The sequence below is a fragment of the Amblyomma maculatum genome, chromosome 4 (assembly GCF_055883805.1).
Source record: "Amblyomma maculatum isolate TAMU_Amacu chromosome 4, ASM5588380v1, whole genome shotgun sequence".
Taxonomy (NCBI): Eukaryota; Metazoa; Arthropoda; class Arachnida; order Ixodida; family Ixodidae; genus Amblyomma; species Amblyomma maculatum.
The window spans coordinates 48,453,500-48,474,152 of record NC_139347.1 but is presented as its reverse complement, the minus strand read 5'-3'; the positions used below and the strand labels follow the sequence as shown (position 1 = coordinate 48,474,152).

The window sequence follows — 20,653 nt, the reverse complement described above, 5'->3', positions numbered from 1 at the left end:
TTCTAGGGCCATGTACATGCATTGCAAAATGTGTTTTGGACACCCCGCATATCATGCACGTCACCCCATCACTGTGCTTAGTTAGTACTCTTCTTTCCACAAGTCCCCTTTTCCCATGAAATTTCCAGATAAAAAAAAAAAAAAAAGAGAATACAGGCCCCCTTGGCCTTAAATTAGTGAGAAATTCATTATTAAGGGATCATAGCATGCATGGATTCCCAACTCCCTTGGTCCTCCGCAACTCACATGGTTTACAAGATGAAACTTTTTGGATGCCTTGGGCGATATGGAGTGGCTGCTCTGGAAGCTCAGATTTGAAGACACTGTGAACATAAGAGGCCAAATATTGCCCACTTGTCACACTGGTTGCCTAGGTGCTATTTGCTACACGAAACTAGCAAGCAGCAATAAAAATAAGGCTACTAAGTACAGGGTGCAAAAAGCACCCTCGAACAGAGCTCATGTGCCGTGTAGTATAGCAAGTATATACTCTTAATCCTTGTTAACCAGATCCCACATACCTCAAAATATTGCTCATGTGTAAAGGTTTCTAGATGCACAATAAATGCTAATAAAGGTGGTGTGCACAATACTTTAATCTGCAAAAACTTTCCTGAGAAAACTTGAATACCTCGAAATTCACTCTGTGAAAACTGAGAACATTAAAACGTTTGCTGCATTGCAGATAACCAGTGCACCACTCATGTATTCACACCGTGTGACCATGAATACTGAGCCATGAGATGAAGTGCTGGTGCAGTTAAGGTTTTTCAAAGAAAGAGAAGTTCAGGTCATTAGTACCATCTGTTGGCCCTTCTAAGAAAGTGGCAACACACAAGGCTTAGAGCTTCTAAAACTACTGCTGTAGTGAACGTTTAAAGACCTTCAGATAGTCGCTTGCACGACCTGCTAGTCATGTTACAAACCACAAAACAAACTGGTACTATACCAACAGACGACCTTTTATGGCTTTGCCACAAGCAGTAGGCAGAAAAAGGAAGAAGACAGGCCTTTCTCGAGGTAGGGTGCAGAGGAGGGGAAATTGGAAAGATGGTGCAGAGTCTTTTAGGCTGAGCTAGGCCGAGGCCCTCGGCATGGGAACGAGAGCCAGTCTCTTTCCCTTTCCTGTCTAGCCACAAAAACCTGTCCAGGGGTATAGCATTTAGCATCTTGTAATACTAATAGTACGAGCTCATCACCACTGCTCTGTACCTAACACAATTCTTGGACTGACACTCTACAAAGGTCATCCTCAATCCTGTGAGGGAAGTACTGAGTCTATTTACACGTGAAGAGTGGGGAGGATGCATAATCGAGGTTCTACTGTATAAAGTGCTTCAAAATATTCACTACATCATCAAGGTGCAGGAAAAGTTTGGTACCCAAGGTGTGGTCCATATTATTAGGGCCAAAACTGTACACTGCTGCAGCAATGTCCTGGCATGCAGCCAAGTTCGTTAAGTGGGCCACTGAAGTTGGAGGTTTTGCATATGCACGCCCTGCTGTGACTATCGCGCTGCCAAGGTCTGTGCTGTGGATGGTGCTGACAGAGCGCCATCGAGGAGAGAGCCAGGGGTATCCAACAACTAAAATTAAGTTTTACTATAATTATGCCCGCTCTGCACGCCCTTGAGAGAGGTGCACCAGAAACAAAGGACTGGCAAGTATGGGTTCTGACGGCATACACAAAAGCCATCCACAGGACCCCTGAACCCAGTTCAAAAACCCCTGCATAGAGCACCAGCAGCTCGGTAACATTATTGTAGTAGACTTCCATTAACCCCTGAACCCAGTTCAAAAACCCCTGCATAGAGCACCAGCAGCTCGGTAACATTATTGTAGTAGACTCCCATTAAGAGAACTGGGTTAAGAGTAATTCTTAGGTAAGATCACCAACGTGAGACCACTGTTTATTTTCCCATAGGGCCTAAGAAAAAAAAAGAAAAGAATCCAGTTAAGATGAACTGCTCAACGTGTCCTTCGGTTAAGGTGAACTTTTATAGCGATTATGAACTATATCGAGTTTCCACGTAACGACACTTATGGAGTGTCTACGTGGCACTGTCAAGAGAGAGAAAAAAGAAAAAAAAAAAACATTAAGGGGCTACTTAAGCTCCACCATTAAGGATGAGACAGTGTTAATGGCTCCCTTCCGGAGCTTCCGTCTCGCTTGTGGAGCCTCGTTCGCATACACTTACCCCCTCAGGTGATATGCACTTTGGTACTCGCCTGATTATTATTCCCTAAATTGGCACCTCTGTAATCCTGCACAAGTTCATTAGCATACGGTCGTAAGCTACCACGTTATGTGAAAGGCCACACAACACAAACATAAAGTCCCGCTTTAACCATCAAGCCATACGAATGTCTGTGTCGCCTAGGTGTAATATCTGATTCGGGATCCAATGGTCCTAGGGTCAACTCCCATCTCAACCTAAATTTTCGTTTCAGTGCAATTTGTTGACTTTATATAATTACATGTCCTGATGATGTTTGAGTAATGTAGCGACCTTTTAATCACATTGTATGTAATGCTCTAACCACTTTATAAATTCAGCCGCTTCATGTATGATGTCAAACCTCTCTATAAAATTCAGATTTGCTCTACTTGCTGGTGCCGCAGGGTTCCCCAAGAAAGTGAATTACCACAAGATGGCTCTTGTGTATCATCACAAATAATCAGCGGGAAGGCTGTCTAGCAGAAATGCACTTTCATGGAGGCTTTCCTGCCAAAGTGGGAAAGCCTTAATGACACTGCCTACACAGTGTCTGTGTAGGCCGGATCTCGCCATCACGCATGTGTTATGCGTGGCGCTGCCTCTTAGACTAAAAGGCGCAAAGTGCGCCCACTTGCTGACTTTACAAACTCCGGTGCCCCATTTTCAACAGACGATGTCGCAACACGTGTCATCATAGCGCAGAGATGTCCAGATATCTGTGCTATGTACCCTGCCTGGGGTATATGGAAAGGCATATGGTGCGCCTTCTCCTGGGGTGGGTAACAGATATGCTGCGGGAGCAGCAAGAGGAATAATGGATGCCTTGCTAGGCACATTCTGAGCCCTTGGAGCAAGAGGAAGAACAAAAATCAGAGAAAAAAAAGCAGCCACTGGGGATACTGCGAGAAAGATGAGGCGGCTGAAAATAAAACACCAACTAGGACTAATGCCATGCTCTCTGCTTCAGCTCTCTTCATGCATAGTGCTCAAAATGCACCATTTGCCATTAGCCTCTCTTTGGGAGGCTATTTGATCGCTTTCATGCAGGATATATTTGAGCACACCTAGCATGCTCTCGTATCGCATCAGGGGCACTTCTATTAAAGCAGAGAAAAAGAATTCTCTGGTCCCTTCAAGTTCACCTCAAATGCAGTCTACTGTGTTTCAATCATTTAGAAACGAGCCTCAATATTTTGTGCTAACGATTACTCGTGCTGGAATACGAAAAAAATTATTCCAGCTTAATAAGGCTTACCATCTGAAATGGGGGACATTGGTCGACCACACGAGAAACGCTGCTCCCGGCGCACTCGCATTGAGCCATTGAGGTGCTTGCACTCTGCAGTGATTGAAAGTGAGATGGGGGAGGGAAGGGGTGCAAGAAATTGAGAGCACACTGACTCAGTGAGGATGTGCTTCTCTTTCATTCTGCTCCTCCAAACCTAAGAGAAATACTTTTTGGCATCAAAATATGCAATTACAGTCTACCAGGCAAAATTAACGCCAAATAATCAAGCAGCTGCTTTATGGACAAACACAGACATGCCAGAGCACTGAAATAAATTCAAATGATTGCAGTACCTGAGAATTCTAACTTGGATTATCTACACTTTCGGTTATATAATATAAATGTAAACATTTTGCCTGACCAGCTTCATTATGTATTCTGCAGTCAGGTAATTCAAACTACAGTTCTGCCTAACCGAAACTGCTTATTGTGATTCAACATTCGCAGTGCCCTACAGGAGAGCTATAACAAGGTAGGTCAGCAGCGCCCCGTTGGCTGAAAATTCAGCACTTTGGAGCGACTGCAACAGGCTTCTGAAAAGGGTCATGTGGAGGTATGATCAGCAAACCAAGAGATCGTCCCAATACCATTCCTCAACCCTGAATTCTGTGGCACATTGTTGCTCATACAAGATCAGATGTGCACAAAATGGTAGGCATGAGAATGATCGCTGCGTGCACATTGCAGTATTCAGCCATATATAGCAGAGTGCTGAGCCCAGCTCCATTCTGTGTTGAACGCTGATAAGTGCATTATATCAAAAGGCCTCTTGCCATTCTGAAACTGATGTGCATTTTCACTGCTCACTTCCACATGGAGAAAACAGGAAGAACTGAAAGGAGAAAAGAACGCAGGTACAAACCTTCCGAGTCCAGATCAAAGTCATCGTGAGAATGCTTCTCAACGCCATATGCAATGAAGATGTCATCCAGCCCAAAGAAGTCGGCCAAACTAGTCACCTGAAAAAAATTTCAGGCAGTTTGCTTCAAAGTTCACCTTACGATGTCACTGACAAACATATGCTGCTATCAATGAACTGCAACAAAGTCGCCTTGTTCACCCACTATAAATGCAAACAGCAACGAAACACAGAAATTCAGATTTGTGCCTGTTGCTTGAAAATGCAGGGTGTTCCTCAAGGTTCCTTGCCCACAGTTAGGAAAAAAAAAAATATTAGAGGGTCTCTTATATGACTTCTAAGAGGAGAATGGTGGAAGCCTACACTTTTTCTTCTATCATTTGCCTTTTATCAGCGTTCGTTGCAGTGGCTCATATAATTATAATTGGTTTACAGAAAAGGAAAAGTGCAGTATCTATCACACTTTCTCCAGCAAGCGTGAGTATGGATGGTACACCCTTGCTCCTATCGCATGACGTTCCTTGGCACGCACGTAGAATTGCCGATGGCAGGAACACTAGACAAGAAGACATCTTGAAGAATATGACAGATCTCGCACACACACCTCGTACAAAAATTTCATTGGATGGGCATAGAAAGGCTTTCGCCTTAAAATATTTTCAAAAAGCTTCTACCACCTAATGATGGTGATGGTGCATTCTTTATGCTTGGTAGCTTGCAAGTTACCAGTTATTACCACAAATTCCCAGCAGAGCCTAACATCAGCCACAAGTACCGAACAGCACCCCCTTTACTCCTTCTTCCTAGCCCTCTCCATCTATCCTTGCATAGAAGTTAGTGTAAAAACTACATGAGGGACACTAGAGGCATGCACCGTGTAAGATGCACACCCATTGCCTACACCAATCCGGGGGCATAGATAATGCAACACCTGCCAAACAGAATACATACTGCAGCAGCCAGATTCAGCCAGAGTAAATTGGATTGCAACCGTTTTCTGTTCAGGGTTTGCTCATGAATGCAATGCGCTCTTTACAGACACAGACAACTCGTGCAGGTGACAAAAGCCAACACTCAATATATCTATATATAAATATGGCAATGAAAGAGGAGGGTAAGCAAAGTGGACTCACCGGTTTTCCCGTCAAAGTGAAAACCTTGCGCACTGCACCAGAGTCAAGCTTGATCACTCGTGTGACGTCATCCAAAACTTGCTCGAATGAACGGGCTGTCTTGTGGTTTAGCAGCACCCGCACTGCTTTTCGAGGGCGCACCCCATTACGAATAACCTGCAAGCCAGTCAGAGGAACACAATTTTGGCAGATTTCAGCTGTGTACAGAAGCAAAATTTGGGGACACTTGAGCTCTGCCATTAAGAAATATGATGTGACATCGTGAATGCGTCTCACCCCCTATACAGCTCTCCTAGCGAATCGTCATTCATGTATACATACAATGCTCCTCCTTTAAAGGGATTGAGACACCAAATTACGAGGTAACGGAAAGTTTGTCATGCACTTTCTTTGTGTGTGAAGGCCATTACAGTTAAGTATTAAACTCAAGGGAGATGTAGAAAATAGTTTAATCCCATTTTAAAACTTGGCTCACTCTCGCATTCTGGATTATTAGCTAGAGCCTTGGCTGTGATGTAGAATCACTGCAAAAAACATAATTAGGTATTTGTGACATCACTGCAGTTTCCTGACATAAAAAGATGATGTTTTGAGATGTTGCCATCAACCCAGGCAACCTTGCTGTTGCTGGTTGGCTCCTTTTTGCTCTTCTATTGAGCTCGTACATGCCAAAGAGACAACATTCTTGGCGTTGTAGTATTCTGTTGTAGCAAGCCCGTTAGCTGCCTAGTGTCGCTTATGTGGGGATCGTATGCGCATTTTGTGATGTAAGCAATTAGTGCAGGCTGCCATTGACCATTGATGGCATTGTCGTCATTTGCTCTAGCCGAGACCAGAGTGAATGGGCAGCGCAGTGGTTTAGGGCTGCTTGACTTGATGCAGTACTTCACATTCCCACCAGAAAACACAAATGTTATTAGAAGGACTGCCTGCTACACTCATGCAACAGCCCTGAACAAGTGCGGAGCTTTTGGCAACGGCACATTCAATAATGCCTGTCGCTAGGCCTAATCAGGACGGCACTTTGGAATAGGTCAATGCTAAAATAAAGGTTCGTCTTTCGTCACCGCTTCACAAAGCCCGCCGCCTCGTAATAAAATAAGCTCTATAAGATGTATGTTTGGCAACTATTCTCAATCGACTTAATTTGCTCTTCACAAGTAGTGCTGATCAATGCTGCTGGCCATCTGCTGCAGTGTTCGGCAAACAGGGTCATACCGGCGCTTCTTGGCGATCGTACGCATGTCCTGTGATGTAAGCAATTGTTGATTTCAGATCACTGCAGCCAAACTATACTCAGTGGCCATTTACATTCGTCAAAATTTGCTAATTTTCCCTCCACAATCACCACATTACCCATATGAAAGCAGCGTGCTCAAAACGAAGCACAAAAGCGGTGCCTCAGTGCGATGCAAACTATAAACCAGCGAGCATTTGCACACCCTCCTTCATAGTTAAACGAAGTTTAGGCTAAAAGAAAGCCTCTTCCGCTGTTTAATTTTTCCCAGCTCCATGTATAGACGATTGTAGTTTCAATGCCTAGGTGCGGCCATCTTCATTTCATGGGGGCGCCATATGAGCCAGACAGAGACAGTCCGTACCGAATCCATTCTACATCACCTTGGGCTGTGCGTGCGCCGTTGGTGCTGCGGTAGCAGCAATGTACAATGGCTATTGCGCGCTGTTCGTGGAAGCTGTCCGGCATAGTAGTGATATTTTGTGTTTTGTTTGAGCACGCCAGCAAACCATAAATTCGTTTTGCTAGGCGGAAGTTTTTGGCACCACCAGTAGCTGCCAGGGCAACTGCGAAGAAATGTGCTCCATTTCTGCGGGCCGAACTTTCATCAGGGATGAGTGTCAGATTTAACTATAAGTATTTCTTTGTTTTCAGTCATATATCGTAATAGCAAAGGTAACTATAGACACAAACGCATAGCGAATGAATCATAGGGGCAGCTACTGAAAGTGGGATTTATTACGAGACATGCTTTTCATTCATCGCGGTATTTATTTACTGTGAAGCGTGACCCATTTTATGTCCTGCATTTTCTCTCGACAGTGCCTATTTGATATTGCGCTGCCTTCATATTGCATTAAAGGATTTGAGGCCTGTTATACATGGGCAGCATTCACCACGGTTAAGCAGCTAACCTCTGCTATCGCGAACCAAGTTTGGCGAATGTTGGCATTTAAGGTGTGCTGACTCTCGGGTGTGAAAAGCATACGATCATATTCGAGACTCCGTTGTTGGTACAAAGTCTATTTGGTTCACACAAAACGTTCATAAAGGATTTAATGGGGATCTACAAACGGTGAAGCAAAAAAACAAACATATAAGCCGCAACTGGGATTGTCATTGCATGCTTCCCGCATACGCTTTTGGCAACCAGCTTTCGATTTCTTTGATTATTTGTGCAGTCCGTGATCACACATTGCTGTTCCAATGAATTTATCACCAAGAACGACACCAGTGAAGGGATGTAAGTCTTTCAAAGGGCAAAATACTGAGCAGCAAGGCTGCTCTGCCATGCATAAAGCGTGCGAAGCACAGTCGACTAGGGAATGGCAACAACAGTAGGCCAGCGCAATGAACGTGGTCAGAGAGTATTTTCCTCCTCTCCAGCTTGCTTTCGGCAAAATGGTTTGCAGCGTAGGAATGTGGGTGAAACTGTAGTGAAGCGAGCGACTCCCGACATCAGTGCCGCAATTCGAGTGACAAGTTTGTGACAGCGGTTGGCAGGCGGCAACGACGCGTTTCCAAATAGTTTGCCTTGTATTCTTCGCCAACTGTTTCCGCAGTGTGACTCCACCATGAGAGAACAGGCACATGCAATCAAAGCAGACGATGCACTTGCTCGTTTTCGGTCCACGTGACATTTTAATGTTATGATTCTTTTTTTAGGTGACAAGTAAAATCCCAGCAATTATGAACCAAAACAGAAAGTGCTGCGCACTAATAATACGATGCTAAATTATGTAATGTGATTTCATGCTTTTAACACCGCTTTCTATGCTTTCAGAATCGATATGCACCGTTTACAACACATGAGCACAACACTAAAATTTGGTGTCCCTACACCTTTAACCACTAATCCCTTTATTTGAGCCATGTATTATCTCACACATGCTTGTTCGTATATAGTCAACTCCCACATTACGTGAAAGACCATCTATAAAGCCCCGGCTACACCAAGACATATGATTTTGCTTGCATGGCCTAGGAGTATCGCGTCTGACTCACGATCTAATGTTCCAGGAGAGTTCGATTCCCATTTAAAATGAGCTGCCAAAGTTAGCATCTGTGGCCAACTCAGTCACGTCAAGTGATCTCGTGACATCACACAACCCACCGACCAATAAGTGCCCGGCCATGTCACCTGCCAATCACCACCCGCCAGAGGCACACCGTTGATTTTTCGGTCACAGTGCTTTTCCAGAGTGCAAGAGCGCAAGTTATATCGTGATCGCACCAACAATGATGTCGTCAGGATCGATCTGAATGTGACCTTAAGCCAAGCATAGGTGGTCAAGCGAAGGTGATCGAAACGATGAAATGGAAGCAAGAAGTGGCCAGCAAATCATCCTTGGCCCTGTACTGCTCATAGAAGGTTGACAATAAGCAAAGAAAACACTTATGGCAACATGACAGGAAGTGGTCTTTTGTGACAGCAGAAGGTGAGAGGAGAACAACTACAGCATAGAAGGAAGCTGAAAAGTAGAAATACGTCCTTTCTTACAAATTTCTTCTCTCACTTTGATGCTTATGCTAAACCAAGAAATACGACCAACACGTGCACGACCTGCATTGTACAACGGCGAGACGACCTAAATGCATCGTGTAAGTTGAGAACAGGTACATATGTGTGAAACTAGCTGCAAGCTCTAGTTCTACTCACTGTGATGAGCTTGGGCCGCACGAAGCCATGGTGTGACGGCAGAACGCTTTGGTTGGTAGCTGATGACGGACTGCCGGGAATGCCTCGTGTGCTGCGTCCCAGCGTCCAGTGAGGACGAGGTGGCTCCTGGCGCCCATATGGAAGACGCACGAAGTGGTCTGTAGAAGAGCACACGTAGACAGAGCCTTCACACAGATGATCCAGACGAGATACCTTCTCACGCCCATCCTCCGAGAAGATGAACCGAACGCCCTGAAATGAGATGGCCACATTTGTATTCACCCAGAGTCACAGTTCACTGGTGCTATCCCACTGAACACCTATCTGCTGCCTGGCACAAGTAACCTCTGTAGTAAGCAAATGGGTCATATCTATCCACAAACTGTCCACACAACTGCATTTCATAGCACTAGATGTATTAGCTTGGTGACCAGGGTTCTATGCTGTTGGCCTCAGTGACACTGTCCATGTATAGGTGTTTGTTTATGATCTAGTAAACGCTCCAAGCACACAGCCCATGCCTCATGCTAACTTGTCATTAGGAAGGGCACACTGTCACAAAGCCCCTCGTGCAGTCTCTTTCGCTCTCCATTACGACTCATGACATCAGGCCCACACAGTTGCAACACACCATTACAATCATTAAAATACCAGCACAGAAATGCATTATTTTCAGTGCACAACTCAGCCTGTCGGACACCAGCACAGAAACGTAGAAATCATTATTAGTGTACAAACCAGCCTGTCGGTGACAAGGACCCCGAGCTACCACTTTGTGGTCAGGGCATGGCACCCTGCTGATGTTGCAGTGGGCATTGTGACTCATTGCTAAAATACTGTGCCAGGCACCTCCACTTACACATTCATCCCAGACTGTCTGCACAACTGCGTTATCTGGCAGACATCCGCGCTCCATAGCCAGCAGTCAAGACTGTCCCTGAGGCATTCTACATGCCTCCCAATGCCTCATGCAAACGGTGAGTCAAATCCATCACCCAAATACATACGGTGCACTGACCAACAAACACTTCATTGCCAACTTGGCCAAAGGAAATTTCCGCATTGAAACAAACCCTCCTCAATCTACAAACATGTGCGTTTATTTGGTGTTCGATCGCAATTCACCTGTCCACAAAACTTAGACACGTCCGCACCTATCCCAAGCCAGTCAAAATGAACACAATCATCCTCAAATTTATTGCACATTTGTGTCATCCCTGCGTGAACCAGTCACTGCTGATAATTCATTTCGCTCTCGGAGGAAGCCTTCATAAATTTCAATTTTTTTGTAGTATTAATTTTTTCCTATTACCACAAAAAAATAGAAAAGTGCTCGGAATATAACCAGCCCCTATGCATAGCATTCATTGACTACGAGAAAGCATTTGATTCTGTCGAAACCTTGGCGGTCATGCAGGCATTGCGAGATCAGGGTGTAGGTGAGCCATATGTGAAAGTACTGCAAGATATCTATATTGGCTGTACAGCAACAATAGTTCAGCATAAAGAAAGTGATAAAATTCCAATTAAGAAAGATGTTAGGCAAGGAGACACAATCTCACCAGTGCTATTTACAGCTTGCTTAGAGAGTGTATTCAAAGGCATGAAATGGGAGCAGTTAGGCATCAGGATCGATAAAGAATATCTCAGTAATCTTGAGATTCGCTGATGACATTACCTTGTTAAGTAACTCAGAGGACCAACTGCAACTAATGATAAATGATCTAGACAGAAGAAGCAGGAGGGTAGGCCTAAAGATTAATATCCAGAAGACTAAGGTAATGCTGAACAGTCTGGAAAAGGAACAGCAGTTTGAAATAGAAAGCGAAGCGTTGAAAGTGGTAGATGGATATGTCTACTTAGGACAGGTAGTGACCACAGATCCGGACCATGAAAGGGAAATTACTAGGAGAATACGATTGGGATCGAGTGCATTTGGAAGGTACTCAAATGTTATGACAAGCAGGTTATCGGTATCCCTCAAGAGGAAAGTGTATAACAGTTGCATTCTACCGGTACTGACCTATGAGGCTGAAACATGGAGGGTTACGAAAAGGGTTTTACTTAAGTTGAGGACTTTGCAGAGGGCCATGGAACGAAAAATGGTAGGTGTAACGTTAAGAGATAGGAAGCGTTCAGAGTGCGTCAGGGAAATAACTCAAGTTACCGATATTCTAGTTGAAATTGAGAACAAGAAATAGCCATGGGCAGGGCATATAGTTCGAAGAGAGGACAATTGATGGTCTTTAAGAGTAACCAATTAGATTTCGAGGGAAGGTAAGCTTAGCAGGGGGCGGCAGAAAATTAGGTGGGTGGATGAGATTAAGAAATTCGAAAGGGATCAAGTGGATGCAGCTAGCACAGGACCGGGTTAATTGGAAGAAAATGGGAGAGGCCTTCGCCCTGCATAGGGTACAGTCTGGGTGATGATGATGAATGTTTTCCGAGCGATTCTGATGTTGAAAATATGGTACATCATTGGTTCGTCGCTACAATTTTCACAAAAAAATTTAAAGAAGAAAAAGCAGCTGTTGAAGGTAGCTTTCCCTCATTCCATGCCACAGTAATACTAGGCTACAAAGAACTGAAATTCAAAGTATTTATTTAATTAATACACTGTAACACACTTAAAAGTGTATAGAATTTGCTTTGTTCTGACAAAGACAAACCTGGTCCTGTGCTAGCTGCACCCATTTGACCCCGGCAAACTTTTTAAACTCATCCGCCCACCTAACTTTCTGCTGGCCCCTGCTAAGCTTCCCTTCCTTTGGGATCCAATTTGTCACCCTTAGCTACCATCGGTTATCCTCTCTTCGCCCAACATGCCCTGTTCATGATCATTTGTTCTTGATTTCCACCAGAATGTCATTAAGTCAAGTCATTGCTCTGACCACGTGCTCTCTATCTCTCGTCGTCATTTTGTCATCATCAATGCTCTTGTCATCATTTGAAGCAACATTCAGCTCGAAAATAAAGTCAAAATTACTGTCACACACAACTGTATTTGCATGACTGTGATGACCCGCAGCCCTCGATGTCCTGTTCCCGCCACTTTCGCTTTCAGCCCTTTACATTCCACTGCATTAGGTCGGTTCTCCTCGTGCCTGGCTTAGACCGAGGTTGGGGTTAGATTCGAGTAAGTACGGTAATCTGGGTTTGACTATAAAAGCTTGGTAAGCCACACAGCACACTGGAGTGTCTATGACCTACCTGCACTAACCAGTTTTCTGAAGCTGCTAAGGCTTATGACAGCATCTTTTAAATCTCTATACTGACAAGGAACAGAGTAAAAGGCAGTCTTCAGCGATTTATTCACTAATTTACCTGTGACTATTCCATACTGTGGGGGTTGTGTTCCCGGTGCGACGTGAAACATGTAGCCACTGCTGCTGTTTTGATAGCTAGAGACATTTCGTGGGGTCACTGCGAGAGGGAGGAGACAGCAGCCGCTACTGATCCCTCCTGAAGGGAGCTCTTCCGAGAACTGTTGCCATAACATCTGTTCCGTTCTTGTGCTGGTCTCGTGCCCTGATTGGGCCACCTCCTGGTGACGTTATAAACTTGACACGAGGCCGCGCGGGAGAAGCTAACGGAGAGATCGCCACTGACTTGGGCAGGAGTAGGTGCATACGTTTTTCCCTTCGGGTTCCCCGGCATCGGTCAAAGCGGTGAGGGTTGTGAACATGCGCACACCTTGTAAGCTTGCTCGAGACCAGGCCTGAATAGAGTCCGGCGTTCGCCTGTGCGGCGCCGAAGCTTCTGAGTCGGAAGGGCCTGGTTTGGCATGGTTCTCCATCACCACTGGCCAGTGCCAGTGGCGTTGCACGTTGAGCCATCGACGTGCGACCTGTGTTGTCGAGATGTGCTCAAAGCAACCCTCATCCTCCCTCATCATGTGTCGCACGCGCTTTGACCCTCTGGTCAGCCGTGTAACCTGTGAGCACCCTTAACTCCACCGTAAACGCATGAGTAGCCTTTGCATTGTGCGCGTGGCACCGCGCCCCGCTCTCGGGTGTTGTGGCTGGGCTATGGGTTTGTACTGAGGTCTGGCAGATCAGTGCAGTATTTATGATGCAGCTTTCTGTGCATTAACATTTGTGCTCATAGCTTCTGCTCTTGCCTCCTTCGGAGCGGAAGCACAGGCGCGCAGTGCATGCTGGCTGTGTCCTTGGTTTGCTTTGGCCCGAGCCCGCAGTATGTGAGTGAGGTGGCCGCGTACCATCTACCAGCAGCACACCTTTATAAGAGTAGACCCACAATAAAAGTACAAATAAACACTTCAGGCTAGGAAAGGGTTGCATTGCAGGATGTGCCCCAGTGAAAAGCTCTATCTCCTACTTTCTCTAACATGGAACAAGCAGGTCTTTCCAAGATGTTGAAAAAAATCACACATTGGTCCGTATGTCAATACATGCAAACAACATCTGCATTTAGTTTACCAGTCATCGGGTACAAGTGACTGGCACTGACTGAGAGCCTGAACGATCTTTAACACGGTACTTATAGGGCTACAAGTGAATCCCCTGTCCCATTGTAGCAACCACACATAATTTTCCCACAATGTTATGCATGTGCCATTCGAGGGGGTTTGTGGGGAAGGCATTCACGCTGCCCCAACTGCCTTTTGCGTCCTTCTGGTGACGCTGTTGTGGGAACCTCCTCCGTTTCTCTTCATAGAGCTGGAGAGACTTTTTCTCCGCAACTTGGAAGGAGCCAGCTTTTCCCGAGTCTCATCTTTAAAAGAATTATGCCGAGCACAGATTACCATTTTTTGTGACTTGCTGCCACGGGTCGAGATCGTGGAGCCATGCAAGGTGAGCTGAACATGCCTGTATCTTTTGCATGCACTCCTCTTTTTGTGGTTTTTCACCCTCGTACACGGCAGAACACTCTTTCACTGTGGTGCTTGTTTGTTTGTTGCCGTGCGTATTTGCTAAAGAGCAATAAATGTTCCTTCGATTCAATGACTCATAATTTTTTTTCTTTCTGGCTCCATGTTAGGTGCCAAGAGTGTGGGGGTTAGCCCTTGGTCCCCACCATGACAGGTTTTGGGCCAACGGGAACAAACATAAGCAATCTACTCAAATGAGCATTTATTGCTCCAAAGCAAATATAAACAGCAACAAACAAACAACTGCCACAGTGGCAGAGTATCCCACCTGCGTACAGGGGTGAAAAAAACACACAAAAGGAGGAATGCACACAAAAGGGAAAAGTAACGTTTAACCTACCTAGCATGGCTCTGCATTCCCAGCTTGCCGCGGTACGTCGCGCCTTATCACTGGGTGATTAGGTAATACTGGTGTCAGTCTTCTTGGCAGACATGTGCGTGATTCCTGAGCTTCTGCAGTTCACTACCAAAGCACAAGAGTGACTTGGGAGAAGCAGGCTCTTCCTGAGCTACGGAGAGGAGGTCTCTCCTGTTCTACGAAGGGAAACAGGGAAGACCTCCACGGCAGTACCAGTGTGGGGGTGCAAAAGGCAGTGGGGGCCGCTTGCGCTCTTTTCCCTGCAAGCCTCCCGAACGGCGCACATATATAACACTGTGTAATAATTGCGTGTGGTCATTACAATGAGAAAATGCATTCATTTTGTATCTACACAGATTACATTTAAAAGGCAAAAATTTTGTTGCTTTGTTTCTTTTCTCAGGTGCAGGCAGACACTGTACAGGCCTGAAGATGAACCTCAGCAGCTTGTCCAGCCACCAAATTAGCCACATTACACTTCCTTAGTATTGTTCTTGACTTCACTCCGGTGGCGACTCAGCTGCCGTATCTCTAACAATGCGACTTTACTTGGTTTCATTGACAGTTGTCTTTCTTCATATGTACAGGGTGATCCACTTCTAGCTATAACACGGCCACTGCTTTCAAAGCATAATTACATCCAACCCGGCCATTCCATAAAGCTAGGCGGCAGGCCATGCGAAGCATCAGCTCCGCATCCCACTGTGCATATATCGCTTTGCTTCGATAAGCGCCTGCATCCAACGCAATGGTCCTTTGAAAGCAGTGACCATGTTATAGCTAGAAGTGGATCACCCCGTACATCAGGAATACACTCCGTATCTCCTGCACAAGGCAGATGCTCAAATCATTAGGATAATGATGAGGTATTTTACTGAAATATTCCAGCAAGGTGATGTGATATTACAGGTAGGCAATCGAAACAACTTTAGAGAGTCTGTTCTTGAGTCTGCAATACACACTACTTCTTGTAACTGGTGGATCGAGCAAATGCATGAACATGGTCACTCTTGACAATGTGCTGCTCTGGCTTGGCAGCCAATAAGGAATGAGGTCATGATATTTGTCAAGAAAATCATTGGAATGTACCTAGCTCTCGATACTAAATGTTCCAGGCTTGCACGACTTAAAGCTCTTTTTCTGCACTGAAGGGCACCCTTAAAATCACACAGCACTGTACATTTTTAGTGTCCATACACAATGACTGTTTCTGCTCCTGATAGCCATTGCTATGCGCAGTTGGCACTCCCTTTCGGTGGATGACTCGCAAGTATGCACGTCTTCTCAAAAGCACTAAACTTACCATGGGCAGCTCCACCATTATGCGTGTCAAATCTTCTAGGAGAGCTTCAAATGTTCGCACTTTCTCCAGCGAAAGGGCATACACCAGTCCTCTGTCAAAACGGTCCCCATTTCGGAAAAAGGTGAGGCGCCGCGCTCTCCTGCCTTCGGACAGCTTCTGTAAGCTGGTCCGCATTGCGGAGGCAGAGGGCGACACCCCGCCGCTCCCCTCAGACCGGCGTCGTGGGACAGGAGGCAGCCAGAGCTGGGAATGCCGTGGCACTTCTTCGCCAAAGGACGGAGGCCGCTCGGCTGCTGTGGCCATCTTGGGCTCAGCAGCATCTGCACGTGACAACAGTCAAGGCCGTGTCTCATACACACTGGCTTACTCTTGCAGCTGTTTGTTACTTGTGTGGATGGTTCTTGTCATCAAAAAGATCAAATACAAGATGAGGATGAGGCAAATTGTTATTAAATATGGTCCAACGTTTGAGGGCATCCCCCGCGGTGGAGTCGATTTATAAAAGGCAGCAATTGTGACATTAGCATCCAATCAAGTGCAGCCGTACGGCTACAAAGAAAGGCTATACGTACAAAGGGAATAAAACTGCGCGAGGCAAGACGGGACAGGTGATGGACAGATACATGCGCTGACACAACGCATGTGTCGTTACAGACACTTGCACGATGGTTGTCTACATTTAAGATGAAATCGAAAACAGGACTTTTTTTTTTTTTCCGGTTTCGTCAAATGTTTTGAAAATGGTTGGTATATTCGGTACTTTTCGAATGTTCTAAAAGTACAAATATCACTTTTTTGAACAGGAATACAAATCAAATAACAAGCATATTTGATTCATATTAGCAATTTCGAATATTTGTACACCTCCAGCTATACAGCTTCCTTAAAACACTGTGGCTGAAAAATTTTTCTTGGCTCGGGCTTCGAACTGAAAGCGAATTTACTGAGGGTCCAAACTCTAAATGAGGCTGAATTTTTCTTAAACTACGAAGTTTCTGAAAAAGCTATACAGCCTTCCTTCCTTTGTAGCCATACAGCTGCACTTTGCTGATGCTAATGAATAATTACTCCCTGATTACTAAACACGTAGACCAATACTAATCTACATAGTAAGCAAGTTATAATGGTGCTGCTGTCACTGGCTGCGCCAATGGCGGGTAGGATTATCCACAGGAATACACATATGGTGAACCTGCAAGGTAATCACTTTGTGAACAATAGCAGAGTACATATCCTAGATCTCAATGCGAAGTATTAATTCTACTACTACTTAAACGTCATTTGGCTTCTTTGGCTTATGATGCTTACGAATCCAAAGCAAGACAGGCTATAAGGAACAGCGCAGTGAAGGGATTCAGATGATTTCGACCACATGGTGTTCCTTAACATGTACTGACATCGTATAGTACATGAACACCTTGAGTTTCACTGCAATAAAGGTAACGTATATTGAAAAACTGTGATGCAAACTAGCGTGAACACCACTATTGGCATTTGAGAAAAGGTTTGTTCTATCCCTTAGCAAGAAAAGAAAACAAAAGTATACAAAACATCAGCTATTGTATTGTGTTCCAAACACAGCTAGAATCACTTCAGTGAAGTTATTAATGCACCTAAATGTGCACAAAATAGAGACACTGTTAGGGCCTATGCTCAAGGAGCGATCAGGTTCACATTCATTGCAGTTGTAAGTCTGATTTATCAGATTCGACTTGCATATTACGTCAGGATGTTCGTGAATAAAGAAAGAATGTAATAAAAATAGATGATGTGGGCATTGCTTTGAGCGAATTCACAATGCTTTTAGTCGTTTGATGCACAAAAGCACCAAGATGGCTGCTATTTTACTAAATGAAAATGTATCTATGCGGTGCCAACAGTCTGACTTCAGCATGTGCTAGAAGCTCTGCCAGCTGATTGGCAGCATCAAAAATGAACTTACTATCAAGCAGCAAGGTGCGATTTCAGTAATAACCTCGTTCTTAAAGGAGCACAGACATGAAATTTAACCTAAAGTGTATATGGCTCATTCGGTCGAGGAGACATCGCTGTCACCGTAACCCGAACTGAGAAAAAATGAGTACATATTTTCGTATCAAAACTGTGATGAAATTGTTCTTAGTGCAGTGTTCAAGATGGTGCCATACCATTTCTCTTCCAATTAAGCATCCATCTGCTACTTACTCAAGTGGGAGGCTAGTTTGCAATGGGGATTCGAAACAACATCTGTAAGTCCAATTGTAAGCCATCCATTCTAAGTGCAGGTGTCCACGGCCCAAGAAGTCAGATACTACGCCCTCCTTTCAATCAAAACTAAGCCACCTAAAGACGTTTTACAATTTGCCAAACTTTGTGCCAGTCTCTGAATGGTGAAAATTCGCAGAATGGAAAGGCGATGTTAAGCCTCAAACCTGTTATAACCTCGAAGATCTGTTAGCTAGAAATAATGAGGTCTGATAAATTTTTAATAAATGCATACACGCCCTAATAGATTGGCCTCATATCCTGGAATCAATATGTTTCAACGCACCAACAGAAAGGCTTCGCTACCATAATGGTTTTTCTGTAAAACCAGCTTGTTGGACTAATACCCCGGTCACACGGCACTACTCCAAGTTCTTTACTGCAAAGGAGGTTCATTGCTCTAAAGGTGCAAAACCAAAAAGCAGCAGCGGCGCAGCTACACAGCAAGTGCAAAGGAGGTAGACATGATGACGATGATTGACGCAACCCCCATTAGAGCCATCTGTTGACCGACAAAATCGCTTTAAATATATACAATATAAAACAGTTGAACTAAAGCGTGGTAATATGAAATAAATAGTACATTAGCCAGCAAATACTGCCCAGCGAAAAATGAATGCACAACAAAATGGGTGATGAAGTAAAAACACTGCATAAGGAGGAAAGCAAAACGTGTATGTTGATGCGGTTGCTTAAAGCAATCGAAGTGGTATCTCAACAGCACAGATTTTTAAAGTTCATTGTAATGTGAAATTAACCCTTGAATAGAATTAGGCTTAAATAATATTCAAACTTATATTTGCATCAACGTTCTTGTTTTTTGAGCTCGCTCGCTGGCGCCCATCTTTGGGCTGCTCCTTTACACAGCTTAAAGGCCACTGATGGCCGCCTTTCCCGCCACGGGCCTTTTTCGCAAAGGACTCGAGAGTGACGTGTAGTTGAGTGCCAACCACCTTTGGAGCAAAGAACCTTAATTTCAAAGACCTTAGAAGTGCCCATGTGACAGGGGTATAACTCGGTCATATGAGTACAATTTTTGTATAACAGCTTAGCTAATCGAACTGGTGATAATTTTGTTGACATTTTTGTACCCACTCTAGGTGAATTCAAATTCTGTATCCAACTATGAGTGTATGTTGTGCTGTGTACCATAACTAAGGTGTTTGCTGCTCATAAGCATGGTAAATAAATAAAAATAAACAAACAAACAAATACTATCATGCCTACTTTTAAGGTGAAGCTCAAGCGTCCTAACATTGGCTGCATATTTTCTTCCTTACAATGATGTGCAAGTCTTTAATACACAAGTCTGGTATCCACCTACGACCACTAAATAACTTGTAATTAAGTTCTTCTTTCACTGTGTTTCAGTTTTCTTCCTCACGGTAGACAAGGATAATTATGATGCGTGTTTCACGATCCAGGGCGTGGTGCAGTTGGTTAAAGCGCTCGGATGGGGATGCATGGGATGGCGGTTTGATTCCTGGTGGAGACAGGATTTTTATTTTTCCGATTACTGACATAATTTGATTGACAGCTATAATGTGACCAGACGTATGAACGCCAACAGTATGAGGAATTAAAGGCGTTTGCCTTAAAAACTATCACAACACGCAGAGTGGCCAAGATTTCTACTAACAAAAACCTGCAGACAAGTTTATGTCCTACTTCAAACACCTTACTATGTCCGCGTGTTTGGAGAAAACAAAGGGGTGTGCTAATAAGATTTGGCTTCACCTTGATCCAATGTGTGATATTAAACTTTGGTAATTTAATAGAAAGCCTATCATCTTTGAACCCCCCCCCCCCCCATTTTAGACAAAATTTCATCCGACTAACCCAGATTGTCACTTTGTTTTGTGATGAACTAAGTAGTCACCGGTCAGTACGGGTTACGTGGAAGGAGTGCCAAACTGTGACTAACACTCTCTGCACAAAGAAAATATTCAATACTCTGTCAGTAACTCTAGCTGGCAGTGCAACTCCACACCCTACAGTGGAATGGTGGTTGGCTCGATTCCAGGCACTTCCTTTCAGTGGCAAATAGGAAGAAGGAGGCATGTGGAAGTGACCTATTGAGAGAATGTAAACACTGCTCACAAAACGGTTTTACAAAACAAAAACATATCAGCTAAATGCACAGCACAAGCCCTGAAGATTTCAACTGAGCCCTTGGATTACATAATACTTAGTGTGCTAGACGTGAAAGTTCCAGCCAAATGGGGCCTCAAATGGCTGTATGCTGACCAGAAGCATGAAATCTATGACAATTTGCAGTGCATTATTCAGCCTTTTGACGCAGATGAAGATCTGGGTTAAGGTTAAGGGGTTTAACGTCTCAAAGAGACTCAAGCTATGGAGAGGTCCGGAAATTTCGACTACCTGGGGTTCCTTAACGTGCACTGACATCACACAGAACACAGGTGCCTTGCTATTCGCCTCCATTGAAAAGCGGCTGCCGT

The 20,653-nt window shown here is 44.5% G+C and overlaps 1 protein-coding gene across 2 annotated transcripts in view; it reads right to left on the bottom strand.

Moving 5' to 3' along the window:
- Positions 1-20,653, bottom strand: part of LOC146190947 (serine/threonine-protein kinase DCLK1) — a 55,595-nt gene that overhangs the window by 26,025 nt on the left and 8,917 nt on the right. For both annotated transcript variants that reach the window (XM_084601337.1, XM_084601336.1), the window contains exons 2-7: positions 15,948-16,267; positions 9,396-9,647; positions 5,500-5,655; positions 4,370-4,466; positions 3,475-3,558; positions 247-323 (exon numbers count right to left, since the gene is read on the bottom strand). In XM_084601337.1, the coding sequence (XP_084457463.1) occupies positions 247-323; positions 3,475-3,558; positions 4,370-4,466; positions 5,500-5,655; positions 9,396-9,647; positions 15,948-16,250 (969 nt within the window). In that variant the 5' untranslated portion in view covers positions 16,251-16,267. The remainder of the gene's footprint in view (positions 1-246; positions 324-3,474; positions 3,559-4,369; positions 4,467-5,499; positions 5,656-9,395; positions 9,648-15,947; positions 16,268-20,653) is intronic.